Source organism: Anabrus simplex, chromosome 1 (assembly GCF_040414725.1).
Source record: "Anabrus simplex isolate iqAnaSimp1 chromosome 1, ASM4041472v1, whole genome shotgun sequence".
In the NCBI taxonomy this organism is placed as follows: domain Eukaryota; kingdom Metazoa; phylum Arthropoda; class Insecta; order Orthoptera; family Tettigoniidae; genus Anabrus; species Anabrus simplex.
The window spans coordinates 1,290,343,723-1,290,367,917 of NC_090265.1; the positions used below are offsets into that span (position 1 = coordinate 1,290,343,723).

At 41.2% G+C, this 24,195-nt stretch overlaps 1 protein-coding gene across 2 annotated transcripts in view; it reads right to left on the reverse strand.

Annotated features, from left to right (window-relative positions):
- The window catches only part of LOC136878394 (uncharacterized), a 352,728-nt gene that overhangs the window by 42,631 nt on the left and 285,902 nt on the right, over positions 1-24,195 (reverse strand). For both annotated transcript variants that reach the window (XM_067152083.2, XM_067152082.2), the window contains exon 4: positions 7,621-7,843. In XM_067152083.2, the coding sequence (XP_067008184.2) occupies positions 7,621-7,843 (223 nt within the window). The remainder of the gene's footprint in view (positions 1-7,620; positions 7,844-24,195) is intronic.

Consider the following 24,195-nt stretch of genomic DNA (forward strand, 5'->3'; position numbering starts at 1 on the left):
ATTAGTGCGGTGTAAATATCGCGAAATAAGTAGTGTGGTACGAGACAAAATACGGTAGTGATTATTAGAGGTGTTATTTCAACATTTATCCCTTTAAATATTTGTGACTTCAATGACGGCTTATGATGCAATTATCAAAGAACGGGCAAAACAGATCAGGTTGCTTAGAATGAGTGAGACAGCTGATTACATTCAGTAATTAATAGTGGCCGATTTTAAGGGCTGGAGTTCGCCAGGGATGTATCCTGTCACCGTTACTTTTCAATATCTATGGTGAATATGCAATGAGAACTGCATTAGAAGGCTGGGACAAAGGGTTTTCCATTGGGGGATGCAAGATCAACAATCTGAGATTTGCTGATGACACCACCTTGATAGCATCATCTGAAGAGGAGTTGACAGAGCTGATCAAGAGAGTAGAGGAAGCAAGCCTAGAAATGGGATTACGCCTAAATCGACAGAAAACCAAAGTCATGATTGTTGATCGTAAGAACAACAACAGTCCACATATCAAACAGATTGGAGGGTGTGAAGTTGTACATCAGTATGTATACCTAGGCTCCTTACTATCCAATTCTGGTGGTTCCAAAGATGAAATAAAGCGCAGAATTGAAATAGCAAAGGTAGCAATGATCCGTCTGCGGAAGATCTGGAAAGATAACAACATCACCATTAAGACAAAAAAGAAGCTCGTTGAATCTCTAGTCTTCTCAGTCTTCTTGTATGGCGCAGAAACGTGGACCATCCTCAAACGTGATCGTGAACGGATAGAAAGCTTTGAAATGTGGTGCTGGAGGAAAATGTTAAGGATTCCTTGGACAGCTCATCGCACGAACACATCAATCCTGAACCAACTTCAGATAAAAGTTCGTCTATCGTGTAAGGTCTCTCAACGAATTTTACGCTACTTTGGACATATAATGCGCCGAGATGGTAGTCTACAAAAGCTGATTGTTGAGGGCAAAGTCCAGGGAACCAGACAACGAGGACGAATACCAACGCGATGGATTGACATGGTGAACGGCCCCCTACAGTGTTCTCTCAGAGTGACCACATTGAAAGCTTTAGATAGGGAAGAATGGCGGAGTATGGTTCATCGGCTAGAGGGCTGAATATTATGATAGTCACGACGCCTCAGTCATGAGGCAAAACGAAGAAGAAGAAGAAGAAACAGTGAGTGACGCTCAGTAAATTAAAAGAACGGTGTTCGTGATAGGAAAATGTTTGCATACTCCATGGACACTCGTGGTAACAATTAGTCAGGCTATGTGATAAAAGGGGAAATGAATAGTGATTTATATAATCTTAGCGCTATTCGGGTTAGTCTATTTGAATCAATAAGTGGATCTAATCGCCAGTAGGTTCTTTGAAAACACACATAAACAGTGTTCATTAACCAATTTCCCATTTTTGCCTGTATGTTCATGAGTGATCGTCGAACCCAGGATTGGAATCGACTAGAGTCGCGCCTAGTGCCAGCATTCATCTCTTCAGGGAACGTCGAGACTTCCCAACAGTAGAAGATCTCAGTTCGAGACATGGAAGGTGTAATGAGGGAGAGGAACCCAAGACTATTTAAGAGTGAATGTGTCGTAAGGGAGATCTAAAAACCCCAGATGTACCCTCGAGATGACAGCAAACCACACACAGTATCGATAAGTACATGTTTCAAATATATTAAGCATGAGATCTGCACGTTTGCATATTGATATATTTTTAAATAAAGGTCTAGTTTATTTTATGTAATTAATAATATTAAATGTAGGGAACACTATACGCGTGCGACTGGGAAATATTATTTTATTAATTAGGATTTCTTCTGTGATTTAAGGATAATCACTAATATTTCAGCGGACTTGTTTGCATGAATTTATAATTTCTTCCTATTTTTACTAACTGGTATGGATCTTCATAATAATTTGAATATAGATTACGTATTCGCTTCATATGGTAATGTATGTATTTTTATAAATCTCATAATAATTAAGAATATAATCATTGAAGATGTTCAACTCCATAATAGACTGAAACCACAAATGAGTGTAATATTTCCATTTGTAATCACGCTTAAGAAACAGTAATAATAATAATAATAATAATAATAATAATAATAATAATAATAATAATATTGACTTTACGTCCCACTAATTACTTTTACGGTTTTCGGAGACGCCGACGTGGCGAAATTTTGTCCCACGGTTGTTCCTTTACGTACCGGCAAATTTTAAACATGAGGCTGACATACTGTATTTGATCACCAAATATCACCGGACTGGGGTAGTATAGAACCTGCCAACTTGTGCTCAGAAAGCCAGCGCCTTAACCGGCGATGACAATATTTTCTCTATTTTGCTGCAAAATCTCGCCAACGCTTTTAGCACTAAAAAGTCGCTAATTCGTTTCGTACGAGAGAGAATATTTTCGATCGTTGAGCCGAATTATGCCGAAGTACTGTCCATTTATTACATTTACACAAAAGATAGCGAAATATACGTATCCCCATTCTAAAGGTATTTTGTTCGAAGACTTAACATGAAGAGTAAATTGATTTTGTTTAATTAATTGCAATTGAACATCGTCCTCTCTTATCAAGCATTTGTCGTGTATTTCTTCTGTTTGGGCTTTCTTTCCACTGGAGAGAAACGTTGCAGGTATACTGTAGTCTCTGAGAATGTTTGCATGTAAGAATTTTACGGCATATCAATATCCAAACAGTTTCAATAGTCCCCTATTTGCATTGATGAGCACAGCGGAGCGAGCTTTCGGCCAAACAGCTGAGATTTCAACATGCTCCGCTGGCTACAGTGATTCTCTCGCAGATGGTGGCGCCGCTGCTACCTCTGGCGTATTATTTACTTACTCTAGGAACAGAACGCTCTCACAGGGGTCTCGCGGCGACTTTGTGAGTTACTGTAAACAAATGACTATCAGATCCCGCTAGAGACATAACAGAGCGCTCCCACGTGGGTCTCGCGGCGACTTCGTGAGTTACTGTAAAGAAATGATTGTCAGATCCCGCTAGAGACATAACATGGCAATAGCTAGTGCGCATGTGCGAAGGCAAAATATGAAGCTATCTATCAGCTTGCGGAAGAAAGAAGAAGTGTTGAGGTACACTCCAACGGCGAGTTTGCGATTTACTGTAAAACGAATGGCAAACGGATGACTCACGCACTGTTAACCGTGGAGGAAAGTAGGATTGCGGGGCGCCATCTATGTGAAAAAAATGACTAGCGGTTCTGCATCCTCTGGTTTGTGACTCATGCGTGTAAGCATGACGGGAGGCATAGGCGCTAATTTAAAATTTTTGCATGTACGTGTTTAGAACCCACGCTCCTAAGTTTGAGAGCCCCTAGGGGACACCTTTTACGCCCCCTACGCACAGCGGTTGGATCACTCTAAAGTCGCCAACCCGCGCTGCTATGTTAGAGGGCACTTTGGGGACACCTTTTAGTCGTCTCTTAGAAGAGGCAAGGGGAAAACGCGAGTGTTATTCTACTACCTCAGTAGAATAATGTTTGAAAAATACCTTACTCTGGCGAATAAAAGAAGAGAATAAAATGATACGAGGAGCATCTTGCCTGAAAACATTATTTAACGACTCGTTAAATCATCGAGTAGGCGTCCGGCTCCATGGCTAAATGGTTAGCGTGCTGGCCTTTGGCCACAGAGGTCCCGGGTTCGATTCCGGGCAGGGTCGGGAATTTTAACCTTAATTGGTTAATTTCTCTGGCACGGGGGCTGGGTGTATGTGTCGTCTTCACCATCATTTCATCCTCATCATGACGCGCAGGTCGCCTACGGGAGTCAAATCGAAAGACCTGCATCTGGCGAGCCGAACTTGTCCTCGGACACTCCCGGCACTAAAAATACACAATTACATTACGGGTCTCTTGCAGCTGAGCAGCAGGATGGAAGGCGAGTTCCCTTCCTGGACACAGATAAGCTCAAGTTCCACTGATAGTATGAAAATACCTGAGCGAATGTAGGTGTAATGGTTGCCCATATTACTTCTAGCTACACTCGAGAATATAAAGGGTATACAAAATACTCTCGCTACAGAGACATCGTGTATAATATTGATCCGTTACTTCAAAAAATGAAGATTTTGTTAACGAAAGAGAAAGGTCTTGAAAGACTCCTTAGACCCTAAATGCTGTAATACTCTTGTTGTTAGAAAATAACAAGAGTTGACTGAAGGAGGTCGGATAGAATACATAAAAGAAAGGAGCCTGACATAAGTAAGTAGATGCAATGTCAGGGCTCAGCTATGCGCGCCGTAATCATCAACCCAGGCCTCACTTGTTAAGCTGAACTGAGGGCTTATATATGGATGGCAATATTACAAGGGCCCGTCAAGGAAAAGGGAAGTAAGCGGCCGTGGCTACCTAGTGGAGAATTGCGAACACACGGAAAACCACTTCGAAGATGGCAAAGGTGGGAATCGAACGCATCTCTACTTAGTTAAGTGTGCGAGACAGGGTTGATCCGTTCACACTTCTCGAAACTTCTTCCAAAGACAACACCTTTATTTTTTACTAAAATCAGATCAATATTTAGAGTAATCACCCTGGTGATAGATTCCCTATGGTTTACTTAGTCTTTCCTTAAATAATTTGAAAGAAGATGGAAATTTATCACCGAGCAAGTGGTTGTGTGGTTTGGGTCACGTAACTATCAGCTTGCATTCGGGAGATAGTGGGTTCTAAACTCATTGTCAGCAGCCCTGAAGATGGGTTTTCGTGGTTTCCCATTTTTTTTTGCAAGTTGCTTTACGTCGCACTGACACAGATAGGTCTTAAGACGACGATGGGACAGGAGAGGGCTAGGAGTGGGAAGGAAGCGGCCGTGGCCTTAATTAAGGTACAGTCCCAGCATTTGCCTGGTGTGAAAATGGGAAACCACGGAAAACCATCTTCAGGGCTGCCGACAGTGGGGTTAGAACCTACTATCTCCCGAATACTGGATACTGGCCGCACTTAAGCGACTGCAGCTATCGAGCTCGGTGTTTCCCATTTTCAAACCAGGCAAATGCCGGGGTTAGGCCTATATCTTAATTAAGGCCATGGTCGCTTTCTTCCCACTCCTAGCTCTTTCCTATTCCATCATCGCGATAAAACCTATCTGTGTTTGTGCGACGTAAAGCTGATTGTAAAAAAAAAGGAAGAAAGAAAAAAGTGGACATTTATCGAACATCGCTCTTGTTAAATTATTCTAATCCCTAATTTCCTGTCGTATAAACGAATATTTGTACCATTTTTCCTCTTGAATTCCAATTCCAACTCTATCTTCTTTCCTAGTTTGAAGAATTCCATTCAAGCGTATTCGTGTAATAATGACATTTGTTATCTCCTCTGACAGCTGGGAAGATTCTGCCTAGTCGAGACCTCGTCTCATTACTCTCAAGACTTCCCAGCCCAGATTGCAACCTCTTCGTGACTTGTCGGAAATCACCCAGAACAAATCATGCTGCTTTCCTCTGGATCTTTCCCGGTTTCCGAATCAAACAAGCTTGGTGAGTTGGTCCCATGCACTGGAAATCGTAATCTAATTGGAATCTTACCAGTGACTTACCAGTGACTTACCAGTGATACGTCCTCTCATTTACATCCTTACCAGCGGCGGCTGATGGTATATGAAGCTGGGTGTTGCACCAAAATTTTACATGTCACATTTTTATTCGAGAAGCTTACATAAATAACATAGGAAATAAGAGGCTAATTATACAGTACAACCACAGTTATTTTTGCCTCACATGAATTGAAAATTTGTCCTCCTGTTTTTCACTGATGCAAAATGTTGGTAATATTGTGGGTAGTCCGGTATGGGAAAGAACTTACCATTGCGAGAGAATAGAAAGCAGGAATGAATCATCTCCGCAGAGTGGTGCAATCTGACGGGGACATTTGGAATTGTTTTTCGATAGGGAGTTTGCTGGTCTCGTGCAACAGCTCAGGGTCGATACTGGCGAGCGTGCTGCCTGATACAGATTTAGGCTCGCCCCTGCCGAAACTACATTGCGCCGCTCTGTCCGCTTGGGAGTTGCCGTAGGAAAGCAAACCCCCTGGATTTAATTCGAAGCCGTCAGCTTTTATTGGTCCTTTACGTGGTATTAGTACATCGAATGACCAAAGATGGTTAATTTTAACATATTTCAGAATATATATTAGGTTTATTAAACTAGAAAATTAGAAGAAAAGACGACAAGTGAACTGTAAAATTCTTGGGAGTTGTACAACACTGCAACAATACCATGCACCGCCACTGATCCTTACTACAAACCCTAAATAACCTCGTAATCGTATGAAGGGATCTGTGACCTCGTTAATGTGCTTACTGCATGAAGATCTTTCCTTATATTAACACCTAGGTCCCCATGAGATACATGGTAATTAAAATTTAGCGGACCTCTCCCTTGGTGAAATTACTTGTGAAACTTGAAACCTGACTTACTCCAAAAACTTAAGCGTGTACAAACCGATACCGCAGCCAACTGTCTAAATAAAAAAAAGTACTGAGCGGGGAACGCAAGATGTGCAGTAGAAGTACGCATGACATGTTCGTGCTATGTCATGGTTAAAAGAAGGGAAGGAGGAAGAAACCGTTTAGCTAGTGATACTACAGAAATAAAACAATCTTCGAGGTAGCAGTCTGAATGAGGATGATATGATATATCGACTGAATGCCACATAAGCCGTGAGCAGCAATGCAAAGCAAAGCAAGGCAGTCATCTCTGTTCAGTCCATGAAGGCCCTTGGAGGGGTAACAAACAAAAAAGGGAATGATTTCACTATCCGTAACCTCTGCACTTGCTGGGGTAGCTTTTTGCTCGACCACCTGTGCTCCAGGTACTAATTTTTGGTGTAGGCTGAGTGAACCTCAGGGTTATGTACACCTCCGAAAGCGGAAATCTCGTTTTTAAATTTTTTCGATTTGCAGATGGGGAATTCAGCCCACGTCTTTCTGGTGAACCGAGCACGCCTTTACCGCTCGGCCAGGTAGCCCCTGAGGCGTGAGCAGACGGATCGATTTACAGTTGAGTAATGAGATAAAGTTTATAACACCTCTCTCTTCGCAATAGTACGAGCATATGAAATGGCTTCTGTAAAATAATCATATTACAGACAATCGAGTGAAAAATTACAAAGGGAACTACGAGAATTTGCTTATTCTATCTGGGCATTTCTACTTTGCATACTTGCAATGCACTTCTGAATTTTTTTATTATTCACGGATCGAGAATTAAATTACCTTTATATCAAGCCCGAGTCCGGCCCAAGCCTTACAAGCATTTTTTTCTATTTAAGCCCGAACTCATGAATAACTAATTTCAGTGGTGCAGTCTGTTATTTGTTTTACCTTTACTGTTTCCCAGACAGCGGGTTCGATCCCGGATGTAGTCGGTGGTATTTGATGATGACGCATGACTTTCAACATTTTCCAGATCATGGTTCATGCAGTAGAGGGTCGTAAGAAGGGGAAGATTATGTCACAGACAGTCACCATACCTCTGGCAAGGCGTACGGGTAGAAGAGGTAAGAAATAATTTATTCTGAAGAAAGGGAAAAGAAACTGGAAAAGTTACTTGCAAATAGAAATGATATATTTATAAATACTCACCAAGCAAACGGTAGGATGACCGTGGAACTGTAGGAGGAGGACCAGTGCTGGAGTCAAAAGACACTGCTGTCTGCAGTCTTCGAGTCTGCTGATGTTGCTGTTGATGAAGTTGCACCGACTCTCGCCTGGCGTGACGGCTTACTGTAAGGTCAGCCAAGGAACAGCGACGTGTTTCAGGGGCTGATGTGGTACTAGCTGTGCTCCTTGTCGTCTGCGGGCGGATCTGTGGATCGAGGTTACTTATGATACTCTCAGCTCTAATTAGATAACAAACCCAGTAATTCAAACCCATCAATTGACCTTCATTTTAAACGCCATCATTCCACATTATCTGAGGTTGACGAAACCTCGGGATAGGTTGGAGGTTTAAGGCTAGATCTGGACATATTGAACATTTTACTCGAAGTTCTTGGGACTTTAAAGTTGAAACACTCGGTTTGGGAGCCAAGTCGCTAGGTCACAGCAACTGCGTGTCCCTCTATTGCCTTCAGAAAAAGAAAATAAATAAGCTTTTCTCGAACTAAGGAAACGTCACCGACACAAGGCCGCTATACTAAAGAGATCTCAGCTGCTGACGTGTCCGACTCGTTGGCTGAATGGTCAGCGTACTGGCCTTCGGTTCAGAGGGTCCCGGGTTCGATTCCCGGCCGGGTCGGGGATTTTAACCTTCATTGTAAATTCCAAAGGCCCGGGGACTGGGTGTTTGTGCTGTCCCCAACATCCCTGCAACTCACACACCGCACATGACACTATCCTCCACCACAATAACACGCAGTTACCTACACATGGCAGATGCCGCCCACCCTCATCGGAGGGTCTGCCTTACAAGGGCTGCACTCGGCTAGAAATAGCCACACGAAACTATATTATTATAGCTGCTGACGTCACAGCATTGTAGCCTATCCCAGTGCTAGTATCCACGTTGTTTCTGGAGGTGTATAAATGTTATCTTCGTACCGAAACACTTGGGTCTAGTACTGTAACTGTGAAATATTATCAGATTAAGTAAGTAGCATGCCTCGTAAATGTTGCATCCCTGCTTGTAAGGGCAATTATTCAGCCGGCCCAAAAGTGAGTGTTTTGCTCTATCCGAGTGATGAAGGCCTCAAGGAGAAATGGATTAAAGATATTCACCGGGATGAATTTGTGCCCTCCAACAATCTGTGGTGATTTTAAAAGAATTCTAGTTTAATTTTCAGAGCGTTATTTGAATGTTTACTCCCTGTTGTTAATATACAGAGTAACTTAAATACATGAAATGATCAAATGATGAGGTATAGAACTAACTACAGCTCCTGACTTCACCAACTTGAAGTTATGATATTTTTATTTTAAGATATTTGTCAAATATTGTGTGCATAATATGGAAATTCTTACCTATTTTCAGGCCCGTGAATTACATTTCCAGTCCACTGATATAGAGCGAATTACTTCAGTGTACGACCCTAAGAATAGAAGGTTATTAACAACACTCCTAGATAAACCTCATCTCAAGAAAGGTGGGTTACATGTTCTACAGTAGTCTATACGTGAATATAGTTGAATACCTATGATATTAGCAGAATTTATACTCCCTCTAAGTGCTGTATACATACAACAATTTTATTATTATTATTATTATTATTATTATTATTATTATTATTATTATTATTATTATTATTATTATTATTATTATTATTATTATTTTAGATGCAATTCCATCATTGCTGCTGGGGTGTACCTCATATCTATTCAGACCGTCAACATCAAGAGAAGATCCTGATAACCGCAGAGAACGACTCGAAAATACTTTTCTGAAGACCAGCATCGAGGAAAGCCTTATTGTTGAAGAACACATGAAAAGGATTTCGTTTTATAACCTCGACGAACTTCAGGAAAAAATTAAATTACAGCCTGAGTGGGTGATAGTGAAAAAGAATGCACATGTATGTCTTATGCTGATACGTGATGTTCCATTTCCTAAGATTGTGTATTACAATGCAACTGATGAGGAAGTATTTTTATCAGTGTTTATTGAAGGTGCACCGATGAATCAGGTAGGCAGTATGAAACTTCCAGTAATTGTAAGTAACTCCAACCAATTACATTCTATACTTGAAGAAATGCTCATTCAATTTAATGACTTTTCCAATTCAGCAGGTGAAACAGGACATGTTGAGTAGTTTAATTCCTTGTGTGCATGATAAAGCAGATGGGATTCAATTTTAATGGTACAATTGCATTTGCTCAAGTATAACAAATATAATTTACGATACTCATGGTAATCTCTTGTGCAGGCCTTGCATGGTCAGTATCACCTCACTGTTATCGATACTTATGCTCAGTTCGCCCGGAAGGACGTGGGTTCGAATCCCCGTCAGGGAGTCATAAAATTTAAGAAACGAGATTTCCTCTTCCGGAGGTGCATATGGCCCTGAGGTTCACTCAGCCTACACCAAAAACGAGTACCAGGTTAATTCCTAAGGGCAAAGGCGGCCGGGCGCAGAGCTAACCACTCTACCCCATCACGTGCCGAGGTTAACAATGGTGGAAGCCTTTACCTTCCACTCCTCCAAGGGCCTTCATGGCCTGTACGGAGGTGACTTTGCTTTGCTTTGCTTTGCTTTTGTTATCGGTACTTAAGAAGTACATCTGGTACGATGCTTCTGTGTGAGAACACACTGAGTAGAGTTAGTAGTAACTCTTCTACCTCTCGAGTTAACGAACAGAGGTCGTCTAACTTCCTGGATTATCTTGCTAGGAAAGTTGAATACTTAGATGATAAAGACAAAGATGTTGTTCATTTAATGGATGGATTTAAGGGTGGAAGTATTGTTGGTCATGCAGAAGGTACTTCTCAGTGTGCTGTTCGTGCCCATGTTTTCATGGTCCATAGTTTAGATTCCAAGTATTTAGATATAGCCCATATTCTGCCAGTACAATACTTTTTAGACAGAGGATTTGCATTCGTTTTGTAAGGTAATGATTTTTGAAGTTAGAGGAGATATGACTTAAGGTATTTGGTGTTATTTATGATAATAATTCAGTCAATAAAAAGGCTATTTCTCTCTTTAGTGATCCTCCTGAACTGAAAATTAAATGTGACCATCCCAAACAAAATGTGACAGAGAGACCTCTGTATTTTACTTTTGATAGTGTGGTTCGACAACAAGATCTGAAGATGGTAATAGATACCAAAGTGGTCCCATATAACAGCATTGTCCCCCAACACCGCTTGCTTGTTCTGGATATTCGGAATGCTGTCAAACGTCCTAAGACACTTAAAACTGGACCTGAATGTATCAAGTGGTGGAAAATGAATGTCCACAAGAACGAAATGAAGACAGCTTCAACCAACATTTTAGTGAAGCCTGACCAGTAAGTTGAGGGCATGTGGGAAGATGCTGCAAAACAGATACATCAGGCAGCAACAAAAAGTAACTCTGGGAAAATCAAAACTCGGGCGAATATACATTGATAAACTGACCTGGTGGTGGGATGATGAAGTCCAACAGGCTATCAAGGAAAAAAAGGTAGCCTTTAAATTTTGATGGAAGACACACCTGGATACTGACCTTCAGAGATATAAAGTGCTGAAATCAGCAGCAAAGAGCAGTGGCTGCTGCAAAAGATCGTTGTTATCAGGTTCTGTACGACCAGCTTGACACACCAGCAGGAGAAAGTAACGTTTATCGCCTTGCGAAGTCCCGCAACCGCTCAACCCAGGACATTACTGTTGGGAGATCAGAAGAATGCACATGCCCGGCGAAGCACGGGGCGAAGGGGTTCTCACCAGTAGAGCCAGTGACGCAATGGTTACCATAGCAACTCCGCTACTATCCAGGCGACTTTATATTATCTTCTACTGACAGCTCTTCGCTCTTGTCAGTTGTAATCCAGCAAACTCCAAAGTGTGAGTCAACGTTTTCGTGTAGCAGATAAGAGCCGAGCTGTCTGGGCAGAACAGGAAGTTCGTGCTTGCAGGCCACATTCCCCATTCTTGCATTCTTCTCATCTCTACACAGTACATACGTCGTGCTGTAACGGTTCAAATCCCGTTACAAGATAATATGTATATTATTATTATTATTATTATTATTATTATTATTATTATTATTATTATTATTATTATTATTATTATTATTATTATTTTATCTGTGAGATTACTATTATATAGTTATAATTATTATTCAATTCCAGTACGCAAAGCTTGTCGCATGCGTATTTGTAATTGAGTGTATGCATATATACGTATATGTAGATTAACATGAAATACCTGTACAGTGAGAGTTTCGATATATCATATGTTGAGTGAGACATCCTTACATGGTGCAATATTGCTGGCATTTCTGCCAAGTCATCGCCACGTTATGGCTACGTCATTGTATTTATTTAGCAATGCGCTCAGAGAGTCGGCCGCCCCGGGCTATTTCACAACTGTATGTAATATTTGCCGCGTTGTGGGAGTATGTCATTGTTATTTCTGGATATTACGTAGCTGTGTCAACCAACGTCTATAAAAGGAGGATACATATTGTAGCGTCAGTCATTATTTAAACGGAAGCAATACAGTGAACAAGTCTACTAGATGAAGAGGCCTCAGTCGGTCAGTCAACGAGTGTGAACGAGAGATGGAGAAGACTCAGTGAGCCATTAATTATTGGTCATTGAGAGAGTGAGGCCAAAGTTGGTCCGTCACTTAGTGAAAGACACGGACGCAAGGGCTTACCATGGAGTCAGAGAGGGCAACCCTGGACCTGCCAAGAGGTAATACCATATTGACTTACAAAGAAGTCAGATGATATGGAGAAGAAGCAGTCACAAGGATGTATCACCAAGTTAGGCGTGACACATCTACAGTAAACTCCAGATCAAAGGATTACGTTGTAATTACACTCAAAGTGTTGAAGGTACAGTCAAGTGAATCAGTGAGGGAAATATTTCGTATAAATTGTTAAATGTCCGGTCAAGAAGAATTCAAATTCATGCCGAGTTTCTTTCAGTTGCAATGTCATAATTTCATATTCTCATCTGTTTTATCGCAACAAGACTCACTATTTTTTGATATATTATTTAAAGAATATATATTGTTCTATCAAACGAATTCGCAGTTTTATTTCATTGACAGTAAAATATCTTAACCTCAAAATTAATGGGGAAACCGAACGCCAATCTCCTTTTCCCAGAACTTATATGGTATGTTGTCAAAAGTAAGCTTATTACCCCACACCCTAGAGATAGTCAAGAGTCTCATTCTATTATTGCTGCACTGAGTGGTAGCTGGCGCCCTTCAAATAACGTATGTGTAAGTAAGCAGGTAACAAGTAAGTGTGAGTACAAGGTCCGACGAGTGTGTATTTTATTTAATGAATGTTAATTTTCAGATTTTCCATTTTAAATGCAGATTCATAACATTTGTAAATTTAGTCAGCAAGTTAGGAAAGTCACAGTGCATATCAAGGGAGCTGACAACAAATTACAGTACTACGAGACCAACAAGCTATCCTTCAACGACGGTCAGACTATTTTTCAGATATTAGCAACAAAGAATTTTATCATCCATCGATTGGAAGCTCTGATCCCGTCTATGTACCTGAGCCTTTGATTATAGCAGAGGAAGTAATGCATGCCGTAAAGATGAAGAATGGAAAAGCATCTGTCTCAGACGACATACCAACAGAAATCTGGAAAATTATTGGTAAGCCCGCTGCAGAATTCCTTGCTACACTCTTCAACCAGATCATCATCGAGAACAAACTTCCCCGTGCATAGACAACTAGCACGACAATCCCAGTCTGGAAGGGTAAAGGAGACGTGAGCGATTGCTCAACTTGCCGCCCTATTCGACTCCTCTGCCATACACTGAAGATATTTGAACGAGCTCTGGACAACAGGCTCAGAAACATAATCACAGTAACATCCAAGCAGTGTGGATTTGTTAAGGGATGCAGCACCATTGATGACATCCATGCCACACGTCCACTGATGAAAAAACATTAGGGGAGGAAGAAGAGTGTACACATAGCATCTCTGGACCTAGAAAAACATTTGACCGAGTCCCACATGACCTCAACTGGCGGGCTCTTCGTAGTCATGAAGTCCCGGAAGCCTATGTAAGCTGGGTACAACTTATATATCACAATACAACTAGTGTGGTCCGGAGTCCAGCTGGAATATCCCCGCCTTCTGATATCACCATGGGTGTACATGAGGGCTCGGCTGATTTGTATCACCATTATTATTTATCCTCTGCTTGGATACAGCAATGGCTGACATACAGACATCGCATCCCTGGATCCTTCTTTATGCGAATGATGTGGTACTTGCCTTGGATTCCAACATCAGACACAAACTTGGAGCGACAAATTAGCTGAGTATGGTCTGCGCCTCAACACCCAGAAAACCGAATACCTAGAATGTGGTCCCCAAACTAGCGGGACCATAAGTATCAAGAATCAAGACTTGCAGAAAACCACGCATTTTAAATACCTAGGATCAGTTTTCACTTTGAAGTGTGATGCCACTTTTGATACTCGAGTGCGGGTAAATGCAGAATGGCTCAAGTGGAGACAAGTCACCGGAGTCCTCTGCGGTAAAAAGATGCCTCATCATCTAAAGGAAAAAAAAAAAAAATACAAGACCGTGGTACGCCCAGTGGCTATTTACAGGGCAGAATGTCGTCCAATGACAAAACATGCATGAGCAGACTTTTCATAAAATGGAAATGAAGATGCTTCGATGGACTCTTGGACTGACTCGATGTGACCACATAAGAAATGAATATGCTCGACAAAGGCTTGGCGTCGCTCCAATTGTAGAGAAAGTGAGGGAAGCGCGTCTCCGCTGGTACGGTCACGTTATGAGAAAACAGGACGGCTCAGTTGCTAAAACAGCTCTCCAAGTTGATCCGGGAGAAATACGACCACGTGGAAGGCCTTTAAAGCGGTGGACTGACAATATGAAGGCCGACATGCACGACGTTGATTTTAAACCTGAAGATGTCAGCAATAGGACGAAATGGGGGAGATGTAGCAAAACAGCGGACCGCATACTTTGGGATAAAAGCTAGGAAAGAGGGAGTGTGCATATTTTAAAACGTGTAAGAAATAATTGGCCTAATCAAAAGGGAAAAGTAAGATAATTCAACAGTTTAGTGACAATGTTCTAGAAGGAATGGCTGCTCTGGAATCCTTGAGTGTTGGAGATGATGATGTAGATTACCAGAACGAAAGTGTTCTTCCTGTGTAATTCTACATAGGAGGTTACTGATCTTATAGAATTATTAAAGAATTTAAGTGTGGTCATTGCAAGATGTTTGTATCTGCTGATGATAATGAAATTCAAGATGACATAAATAGCTTCATCAATCAGACAAGTAGAGGTGGCTTATGTTTCCCAAGCTCATATGGAGTAACATGTGTATCCTATGTCCTTGCTGTGACTCAAAAAAATCCTACATGACAAGAAAGAATTGTTCTTAAATCAAACAAGTCAGCAAAACATTTTGTACCAGGTCTCACTTTCAAATATACCATAATTTGTTTTTTCTACCCATGATTGTACTACTTGTCGTACAGCCTCCGTGGCTCAGGCGGCAGCGCGCCAGCCTCTCACCGCTGGGTTTCGTGGTTCAAATCCCGGTCATTCCATGTGAGATTTGTGCTGGACAATGCGGAGACCGGATAGGTTTTTCTCCGGGTACTCCGGTTTCCCTGTCATGTTTCATTCCAGCAACACTCTCCAATATCATTTCATTTCATCTGTTATTAATTAAACATTGCCCCTGAGAAGTGCGACAGGCTTCGGGGGCCGGCACAATTCCCATCCTCGCCGCTTCATTCATTCCATCCCTGACCCGGTCGAATGACTGGAAACAGGTTAGGATTTTTTAAATTGTTCTACTTGTCATACTGTCCAAGATATTGCACATTCAGTTGTACTACATCTGTAAATATCTTGTTAAATAATTATTCACAGGAATTTAATGACTATACAAAAGAAAAAGAATATCACCAAATAAGTGTATCTAAAATTGTGTATGTAGTTATTTTTTAGGCCCACCAATGTTTATCAGAAGAGAGCAGGAGATGTTGATATATCAAAAGAGGATGTTTTTGTAGATCGCTGTTGCTGAAAGGATGCGACTGATGTTGTGTATCCGCAGGCTCTGTGTTGTTGGGGATGGTGACATAGATGGCCTGATTGAAAGTGTACTGCCTGTGTTATTCTACGTTGGGTGTTACTGTCCTAATAGAATTTAAGTGTGGTTATTGTAAGTTATTTGTATCTGCTGATGATAATAAAATTCAAGATGACAGAAATGCTTCATCAGTCAAACAAGTAAGGTAAGGTAAGGGTGTACTCTCTGACCGAAGGCAGGTCCGAACCTCCGCAGAGGTGTGCCTGAGCCAGAGTTTACGTACGGTAGGGTGGCCAGTTCCTTTCCGTTCCTCCATTCCCTTACCCCCTCAACAGGCGTGGCAGCCCATCCAAATCTTGACCACGCCCAATGTTGCTTAACTGCGGAGATCTCACGGGATCCGGTGTTTCAGCACGGCTACGGACGTTAGTAATCAGACAAGTACTAGTGGCTTATGTTTTCCTAAGTTCAGATGTAGTAACATGTGTATCTGATGTCCTTGCTGAAACATAAAACATCCTAGATGACAAGAAGGAGCTGTTCTTGAATCAAACAAGTAAGCCAAAAATATTTTGTAACAGGTATTACTTTCAAATATTTCTTTTTTCTACCCATAATTGTACTACTGGTCATAATGTTCATGATATTGTACATTCCATTGTATACATATCTGTAAATATCTTGTTAAATAATGATAGAACTAAATTTAGTGTCTGTACAGAGGAAAAAATGTGTCACCATTTACAAGAGATTTAAGTTTTCCTAAAATTGAGCGTAATTTTCTTAGAACCACCACTGATTATCAGAACAGTCATTTCCCCCTTCTCACCCTCTGATTTTATTTCTTCCTTCATGACCAGCTCTATAATTCCAATATACTACGTAATTATAGCAATGATTGTGAAAAAAGACCACTGGTTAACCCTCAAATAATTATAATAAAATAGTCCTTGTTGACTCGTACGGCGGCGTGTTGTACGTTATGACTCATAATATTTTTCAGAGGAGGTAATCTATATAACTTTTTAAAATGTATTTCTGAAAATGGGTATATGTTTTCAACGTTAGCACGAGTTCGACCGTGTACTGAATACTACACGACGTCGTAGTCCTCGTACTACTGTAGGCCGCACAGTGATGACGTCACATTTCGAGTGTAGCGGCCTTGTATGCTAGGTGACATTGACTAAGGTCTTTATTGATACTGATATTGCTGGTATCTCAGCTAATGTTTTGTGTTCGAATAATAAATAAAAATGCCTTCTCCGTACGGGCCATGAAGAGCTTTGGAAGAGAGAAAACTTCCGCTCACTACCCGCAATTTAGCAGTAAATGGGACAGAGTGATTAGCCCTATGTCCGACTTAATTTTCCCAAGAAGTTAACATGGTATTCATTTCTTATGCAGGCCGAGTGAATCCCAAGACCAAGTACCTCTTCAACAGAAGAAGTCTTGCTTCTAAATTTCTCCGACTTCTTGCCGGGAAGCGAGCCCACGTCATTATGAATGAATCGATCACACCTTTACTGTTTCGGCTAGGCAAGCTCCTTCGTAAAATAATAATAATAATTAACAACCTCACTACTCAAGGCAATATGCGAAGACCAAAAGGAGGAATATCATGCTTTTAAAAGCCCATCCTTTCCCTATTCGAAGTAAAAAGCAAGTCTGGAAATACGCTTGCTTGCTTAAAGGGGCCTAACATCTAGGTCATCGTCCCTGGAAATACGTTACTAGTGAAGACCAAACTATACTTTGTATCGACAGAGTGGGCACAATATCCCGTCAACCCACCCCCGCACCCCGCCCCCGCCCCCCGCCCCCCTCTCTCTCTAAATGTATGAACAAAACAAAACATGCAAACTTTCAATATAACTGTAAATACACTCACTATAGATGTACATTTCGATGTGTGATGAACATCTGTTGCTGTAAGCTTTAACATCTAAATGTCTAAAAGATCGGTATGCAATCTATCGTATTCAGAACACAAAATAATACGTTGCATGGTTTTCTTGGGACATTCTTCGCAGCATTGCTTTTGTTGCTAGTTGCTTTACGTCGCACCGACACAGATAGGTCTTATGGCAACGATGGGACAGGGAATGGCTAGGACTGGGAAGGAAGCGGCCGTGGCCTTAATTAAGGTACAGCCCCAGCATTTGCCTGGTGTGAAAATGGGAAACCACGGAAAACCATTTTCAGGGCTGTCGATAGTGGGGTTCGAACTTACTATCTCCCGAATACTGGATACTGGCCGCACTTAAGCGACTGCAGCTATCGAGCTCGGTCATTGCTTTTGTAATCCGTCTGAAAACAAGTCTCATAGCTTCTTTCAATTCATCAACCGTAGCACAACGTTGCTCTGCAACAATAAATATTCTTGATGAACCCCCAGAATGAATGTTCTTGGTCTCTCATGGACCCAAGAGCTTGTAGATAAGGCGTTCTTGATGGGTACAGTCACTTATATCAGCCACTGTTTACTTTTAAAACAAAGAAACAAAAGAAAATTGTAATTGAGTTATATACGGCATTATATAGGCCTATTGACAAGCGCAATGGAAGAAAACAACGTGAGGTCATGAAGAAAACCAAACTACACAGCCAGTACCTAACAGAATAAACGTGTGTCAAAAATGCGGAAAAATCTGCGGTTCTGGGATTGGCCTCTACAGTCACTTAAGATCTCACAAAAACTTTCTTCAGGAAGACAATCATACTCGTCAACGAGGGATAGCCCATCATAGGCCTATTGTTAATTTATGGGTTGGCGGGACTTCGTGTCCACGCTGTACTTTCAGTCAGATCTCAATGGGGAAGACATAATAGGTGATCTAGCTATTGCACTTGGAAAGGTCTCAGATGTCGAGTGTCTACTCCTAGCAGGGGATTTCAGTTGTCGCTTAGACCTCCCATCAAGCAAATCAATTAGTGGTCTAGAATTCCTGGAATAAAAAGGTCTGCTCCTGCTTAGCAAAAAGGAAGAAAATATTTGTACAGGTTTCAATAGCACTTGCACACTATACTTAAACATCGTCAGTGACTGTGCAATAGCGAGTGCTCTCCCACGTCAAGGCCAGGAAGCATCTGCCGGTAGAAACGACATATACTCGCACCACACAGCATAAGACAAAACTGTCGAGTAAGCTATGCATCTAACCAAGCTCCAATACACCGCCAGTTTAGAAATAATGGAGACAATGAAGGCGGGGAACATAAGCATGGCACTAAAGGAGTTAGAAAGTCTTGTTTTACACACCGTACAGCTAGCGGTGGAACGGCCGAGGAGTGCTAAAGCGTGGTTCAATGACCGGTGCTACTTAACGAGGAAAACGACTACAGAAGCTCTCCACGGGGTGAAGAAGTCTCCAATAGAAGCAACAGTGAAAGCATACGCAGAAAAGAGGTGAGCGCACGAAACTAGAGTTAAACAGGCCAGAGAGAAGTGTCAGCACGTAAAGAAGGGAACGCAAATATAGAATACAGAAAAAAGATCCTTTCAAAGCCCTGAAGCCACGACAGCCATGGTTTCCTAGGGATATACCCATAGAAAAACGAGTTTATCACTCAGTATCGTACTAGAAGGAAAAAACACCATGCCTGCTCCCGTTTCCCCTTCAGGAACCTACGAACGTATTCCACTAGAGGAAGTATTATCCACAATACGTAACAGCAAAGACAGAAATGTATGTAGCCCAGACTTAATATTCAATGAATATTTACAAGCGGTAACCCCTTTGCTTAAAGAAATATGGGCTGCTTTGATGAATGAAGGCGTACGACAAGGCAACATTTCCGATTCTCGAAGGAAGTCAACTGTAAAAATGCCGTATTAAGAAAAAGGAAACGAAAGCAATCCCAGTTCCTACAGAGGCATTTCTTTAGGGTGCACTCTCTCCAAGATTTTCACAACGATACTGATAAAAAAATTGACAGACCCACAGTAGTTATTAAAAAATCCCTGATGCGCAGTTTAGTTTCCGCAAACACAGATCTATCCTACAGGCTGTAAAGTACCTATAAGGCTCTATCGAGGACGCTTTGAGACACGGGCTACCCAAAACGAGATATTTCACAAAAGTCATCGACTGAATTGACAGAACAATGCCGGTAAGAAACTAGCGTCAATAGTCGGTAAAGATCACTATACTATCAACCTGATCAAAGATATTCTAACCAATATTAATGAATGAATTAATGAATAAGCCTGTAGTATCCCATGGAGGGCAAAGACCTCCCCCGAGAGGGGAACTGTTCCACTGATCTAGCGTAGTGAGCTAGCCACGCGAGAAGGTTGGTTATGTCATAGGTGAGAGATTTTTCACTGACTTGGCTTGTACCTACATTTAACATTTTACCTTCTCTTGCGTGAAGTTTCTCGTCTCTAATACTATAACTTAGTGCCACAGCAGCTAGATGGAAAATGTCAACAACATTACCAGATCGAAACAAGTAGCGCAGACTCTCGGAGTTTTACATGTTAAGCCCCTTGGTTTTCAACATAGCGATAGCTGACGTATTTCACACTATAGCATCAGGGAAAGTACAACTGGTTGTCTATGCAGACGATGTGGCTATGATCAAGAGATCTACAGAAGAACCTAACTCAGCTGGTTACCTGAACCAATAGAAATGACTTATAAATAAATGAAACGAAAGCACTTGGAATTATCTTCCGGAAGGGCGAGAGGACAGCTAGAGACGCTATACCATGAAAATACACAGCCTGCTTCCAGTCATTCGACCGGGTCAGGAATGGAATGAATGAAGCCCCATCTAGCGGCGAGGATAGGAAATGTGCCGGCTGCCGAAGCCTGTCGCACTCCTCTGGGGCAATGATTAATGACTGACAGATGAAATGAAATGTTAATGGAGAGTGTTGCTGGAATGAAAGATGACAGGGAAAACCGGAGTACCCGGAGAAAAGTCTTGCCACCGCTTTGTCCAGCACAAATCTCACATGGAGTGACCGGGATTTAAACCGCGGTATCCAGCGGTGAGAGGCCGGCACGCTGCCGCCTGAGCCACGGAGGCTTCGCGATATACCGTACTTGAACAAATAGCCTCTAAGCAATGTTAGTTACTTTAAGTATTGAGGAATCTCTCCATAGACGCAAGGCAGAATTTTTACTCACCATGTCAAAGACAAGGCAGCGCCAAGAGTGCAATGCAGGACATCAGCCAACTACGTGACATGTCTCTGACGTCTGCATTGAGACTCTTCAGAGTGAAGACCACTATTTGTTTCAAGTTCCACGGACACGGACACCACGGACACGGACAGATCTTCTGTTGCTAGTGGTTTAACGTCGCACTAACACACGCGTCAAAGGTTTCCGGCAACGCAGGGATGGGAAGGAGCTAGTATTGGGAGGGTAGTGTCCATGACCTTTTAATAATAATAATAATAATAATAATAATAATAATAATAATAATAATAATAATAATAATACATGATTTCGTGTGGCTATTGCTAGCCTGGTGCAGCACTTGTAAGGCAGACACCCGGACGAAAGTGGCCGCATCTACCGTGTATGGAAACTGCGCATTGTTGTTGTTTTGGTGGTGGTGAAAACAGTGTTGCGATGGAATTAACTATTTAAAATTAAAATCCCGACCCAACCGGGAATTGAACCAGGGGCTCTTTGAACCGAAATCCAGTACGCTGTGTGTGTGTGCTATCCCAACATCCCTTGCAACTCATATACCACGCACAATATAATTCCAACCACATTAACCCGCAGTTATATACACGGCACATGCCGCCCATCCTTGTTGGAAAGTCTGCCATACAAGGACTGCACCTGGCTAGCAATAGCCACACGAAATGATGATGATGGTAATGATAATAATAATAATAATAATTATTATTATTATTATTATTATTATCAACATTATTATTATCATTATTATTATTCCATCAAATGCACATCAAGAAATATATACCATTGCACTGATAATTAAATACTCATTACGCTGACCATTCAGCCAATTAGTTTAATATTCGATGTAATAATAGTTGACAAGTGCAGTTTACAAACATTTAATTCATGTAAAATTTACAGGAACTTACGCAATAAGAAAAGTAAACGTACTGTTATCGTTGCTTTGGTCTCCCTGTATTTACCTTACCCTCCACGACCGAGTCCGTTATTCTCCTAGGAAACCTATCCTCCTCCATTCGTCTCACATGACCCCACCACCGAAGTTAGTTTGTACGTGACGCTTCATCCATTGAGTTTGTTGTTCATTGTTAAGCCCTGTTGGATATTCGTTGTAAGTTGTCGCTCTGTATTCAGGATTTAAACTCACAGACGATAGTAACGAAGTTCTCCCAGCTTGCTTATTAACACCCTCGTTACAAAATAAAAACAAATGGGCGTCTTCGTAACTACGATATGCGGCAAAACAAACGAAACCGAAATTATTAGTCATGTGCTGTTCACGTTTCCGTTGCAACAAACTATCTATATTTATTTATTTAGTTACTTGTTTGTTTATTTATTGTATATAATAGTTTAATATATTGGAAATTCTGTGTTATGTTTATTTCTTCAATTACAATTCTTTGAACGTGATTTTCGTGGAACATTATTTCCGACCATACAGAGTGGGGCGTGAGAATGGAACGAGTTTGCTTCGCGTTAAAGAACAGTATGAAGAGCGATTTAATGAGACGCTAAATAACGGAACAATGTTAGCTGCAGAGACCTAATTATTACCCCATTCATGCGGGATTTGCGCTGTTTTTGACGAGCCAGGGACTTAACCATCGAACGACAAAGTATGTAGTAAGGTAGATGTACAGCCCACACCGCGGGGTGGGGGAGTCATCCCTCTGCAGCGACGTTTTGGAGATGGCCTAATTTCTCGCGGAACTCCATTCCTGTAGCCTTCCTGCTCCCCAAATATCACGGCCCTATATAGGGGGCATGTTCAAAGGACTAGATTTCAAGACGGATACCCCACCTAAAATTATTCCTTAATTACGCCGGGGAAAAGAAATTTTTTGTGTACGTACAGCAACCTTTGTTCATCAACATGTTCAATAATCTTCAGGAATGTTATGAACAATGTGTAACAAGTGGTGGTACACATTTTGAATACATAATTAAACAACACCAATAACATTTTAGTGACGTTCATTTTGTAATATGTTGCATTTTAAGGAATGATGAGGATATAGCTTTGTCAACTGTGTAGAGGGCCGGACGTGTCGTTCCAGGGAGGGTAGCTCCTTTTTTTTTCCTCACCAGGGGTGGACGGCACGGCCGGTCAGTAAGGTAGTTTTATGGGTGACGCTCACATGTGGATAGGTTTTCCGGCCATGTAAGCGTCCACATAGTAAGTTTATTTTTATATTGCGTCCTCATGGTAGATTTAGTTCATTTTTTCTCTTTGTAACGGGAACATGTATTTGTACCGAAAGCCTTATGTTCTTCAATAAATATCAATATCAATTAATATGCTCAATTTTAGATCATTTCACGTAGGACCCATGGTATTTGCGCAAGTCATCATCTACAAGTACTTGCGATTACTCTTGTCGTTCCCCGCTTCCATTCATGACAACAATTGTGCATGTGTTTACTTTTGTTGTTGTCAAGTGTCCACTTAAGCCAATACGTTAAGTCCTGCTGTAGCAATCCATTATGCAGTCATCTATTAATAGAAAACAGTCGCTCCATATTTTGTTCAACACATTATTAGAAGTTGTAGGAAGCAAAACATAACGTGACTGGGCAATTGGGGTTATGTATTATAGTAATTTTATTGGAGCAGTAGTTCCCAAACTTTTTAGGTCATGGATCACTTCTCAGGAGAATAGTTCATCACAGAGCACTAATTTTCACCTAGCACGTATATGATATTACTATTTGACGATGGAAAATAAACATTTAGATGTTATAATTTTAGAAAAACACTGTACAAACAAGGGTCCGGTTCATTCGCTGAATGGTAAGCATGAATCCTTACTCGCAAGTCGTAAGTTAGATTTAAGAATTTTAGAAAAGGACTGTACAAACAAGGGTCTGGCTATTCACTGAATGGCCAGATAGTATCCTTATTCGATGTTTTCTTAGCCCAAAATTTGCATCATTTTCGTAACACTACTATTTTTTTCCGGAAATCAATAGAATAAACCGTGCTCCTTTTCTAGTTCTCAAACTAGAAACTAGTGAAAGTCCCATACACTGGAACCATACTTTAACTGGGATCGTACCAGTGACATATTCGCCTTCTCGTTTACATCCTTATGATAATCCAGAAGTACACTCGTGATGATATACAGAGATCTGTGACCTTTATTTGCAACCTCACTAATGTGATTACACCGAAGAAGATATTTCCATATTTTAACCTCTAGGTACCTACAGTGATTCCCGAGAGCTATTTTCACTCCAACAACAAAATTAAAACTTTTCCTCTTGGCGAAACTTAAAAAAATTGAC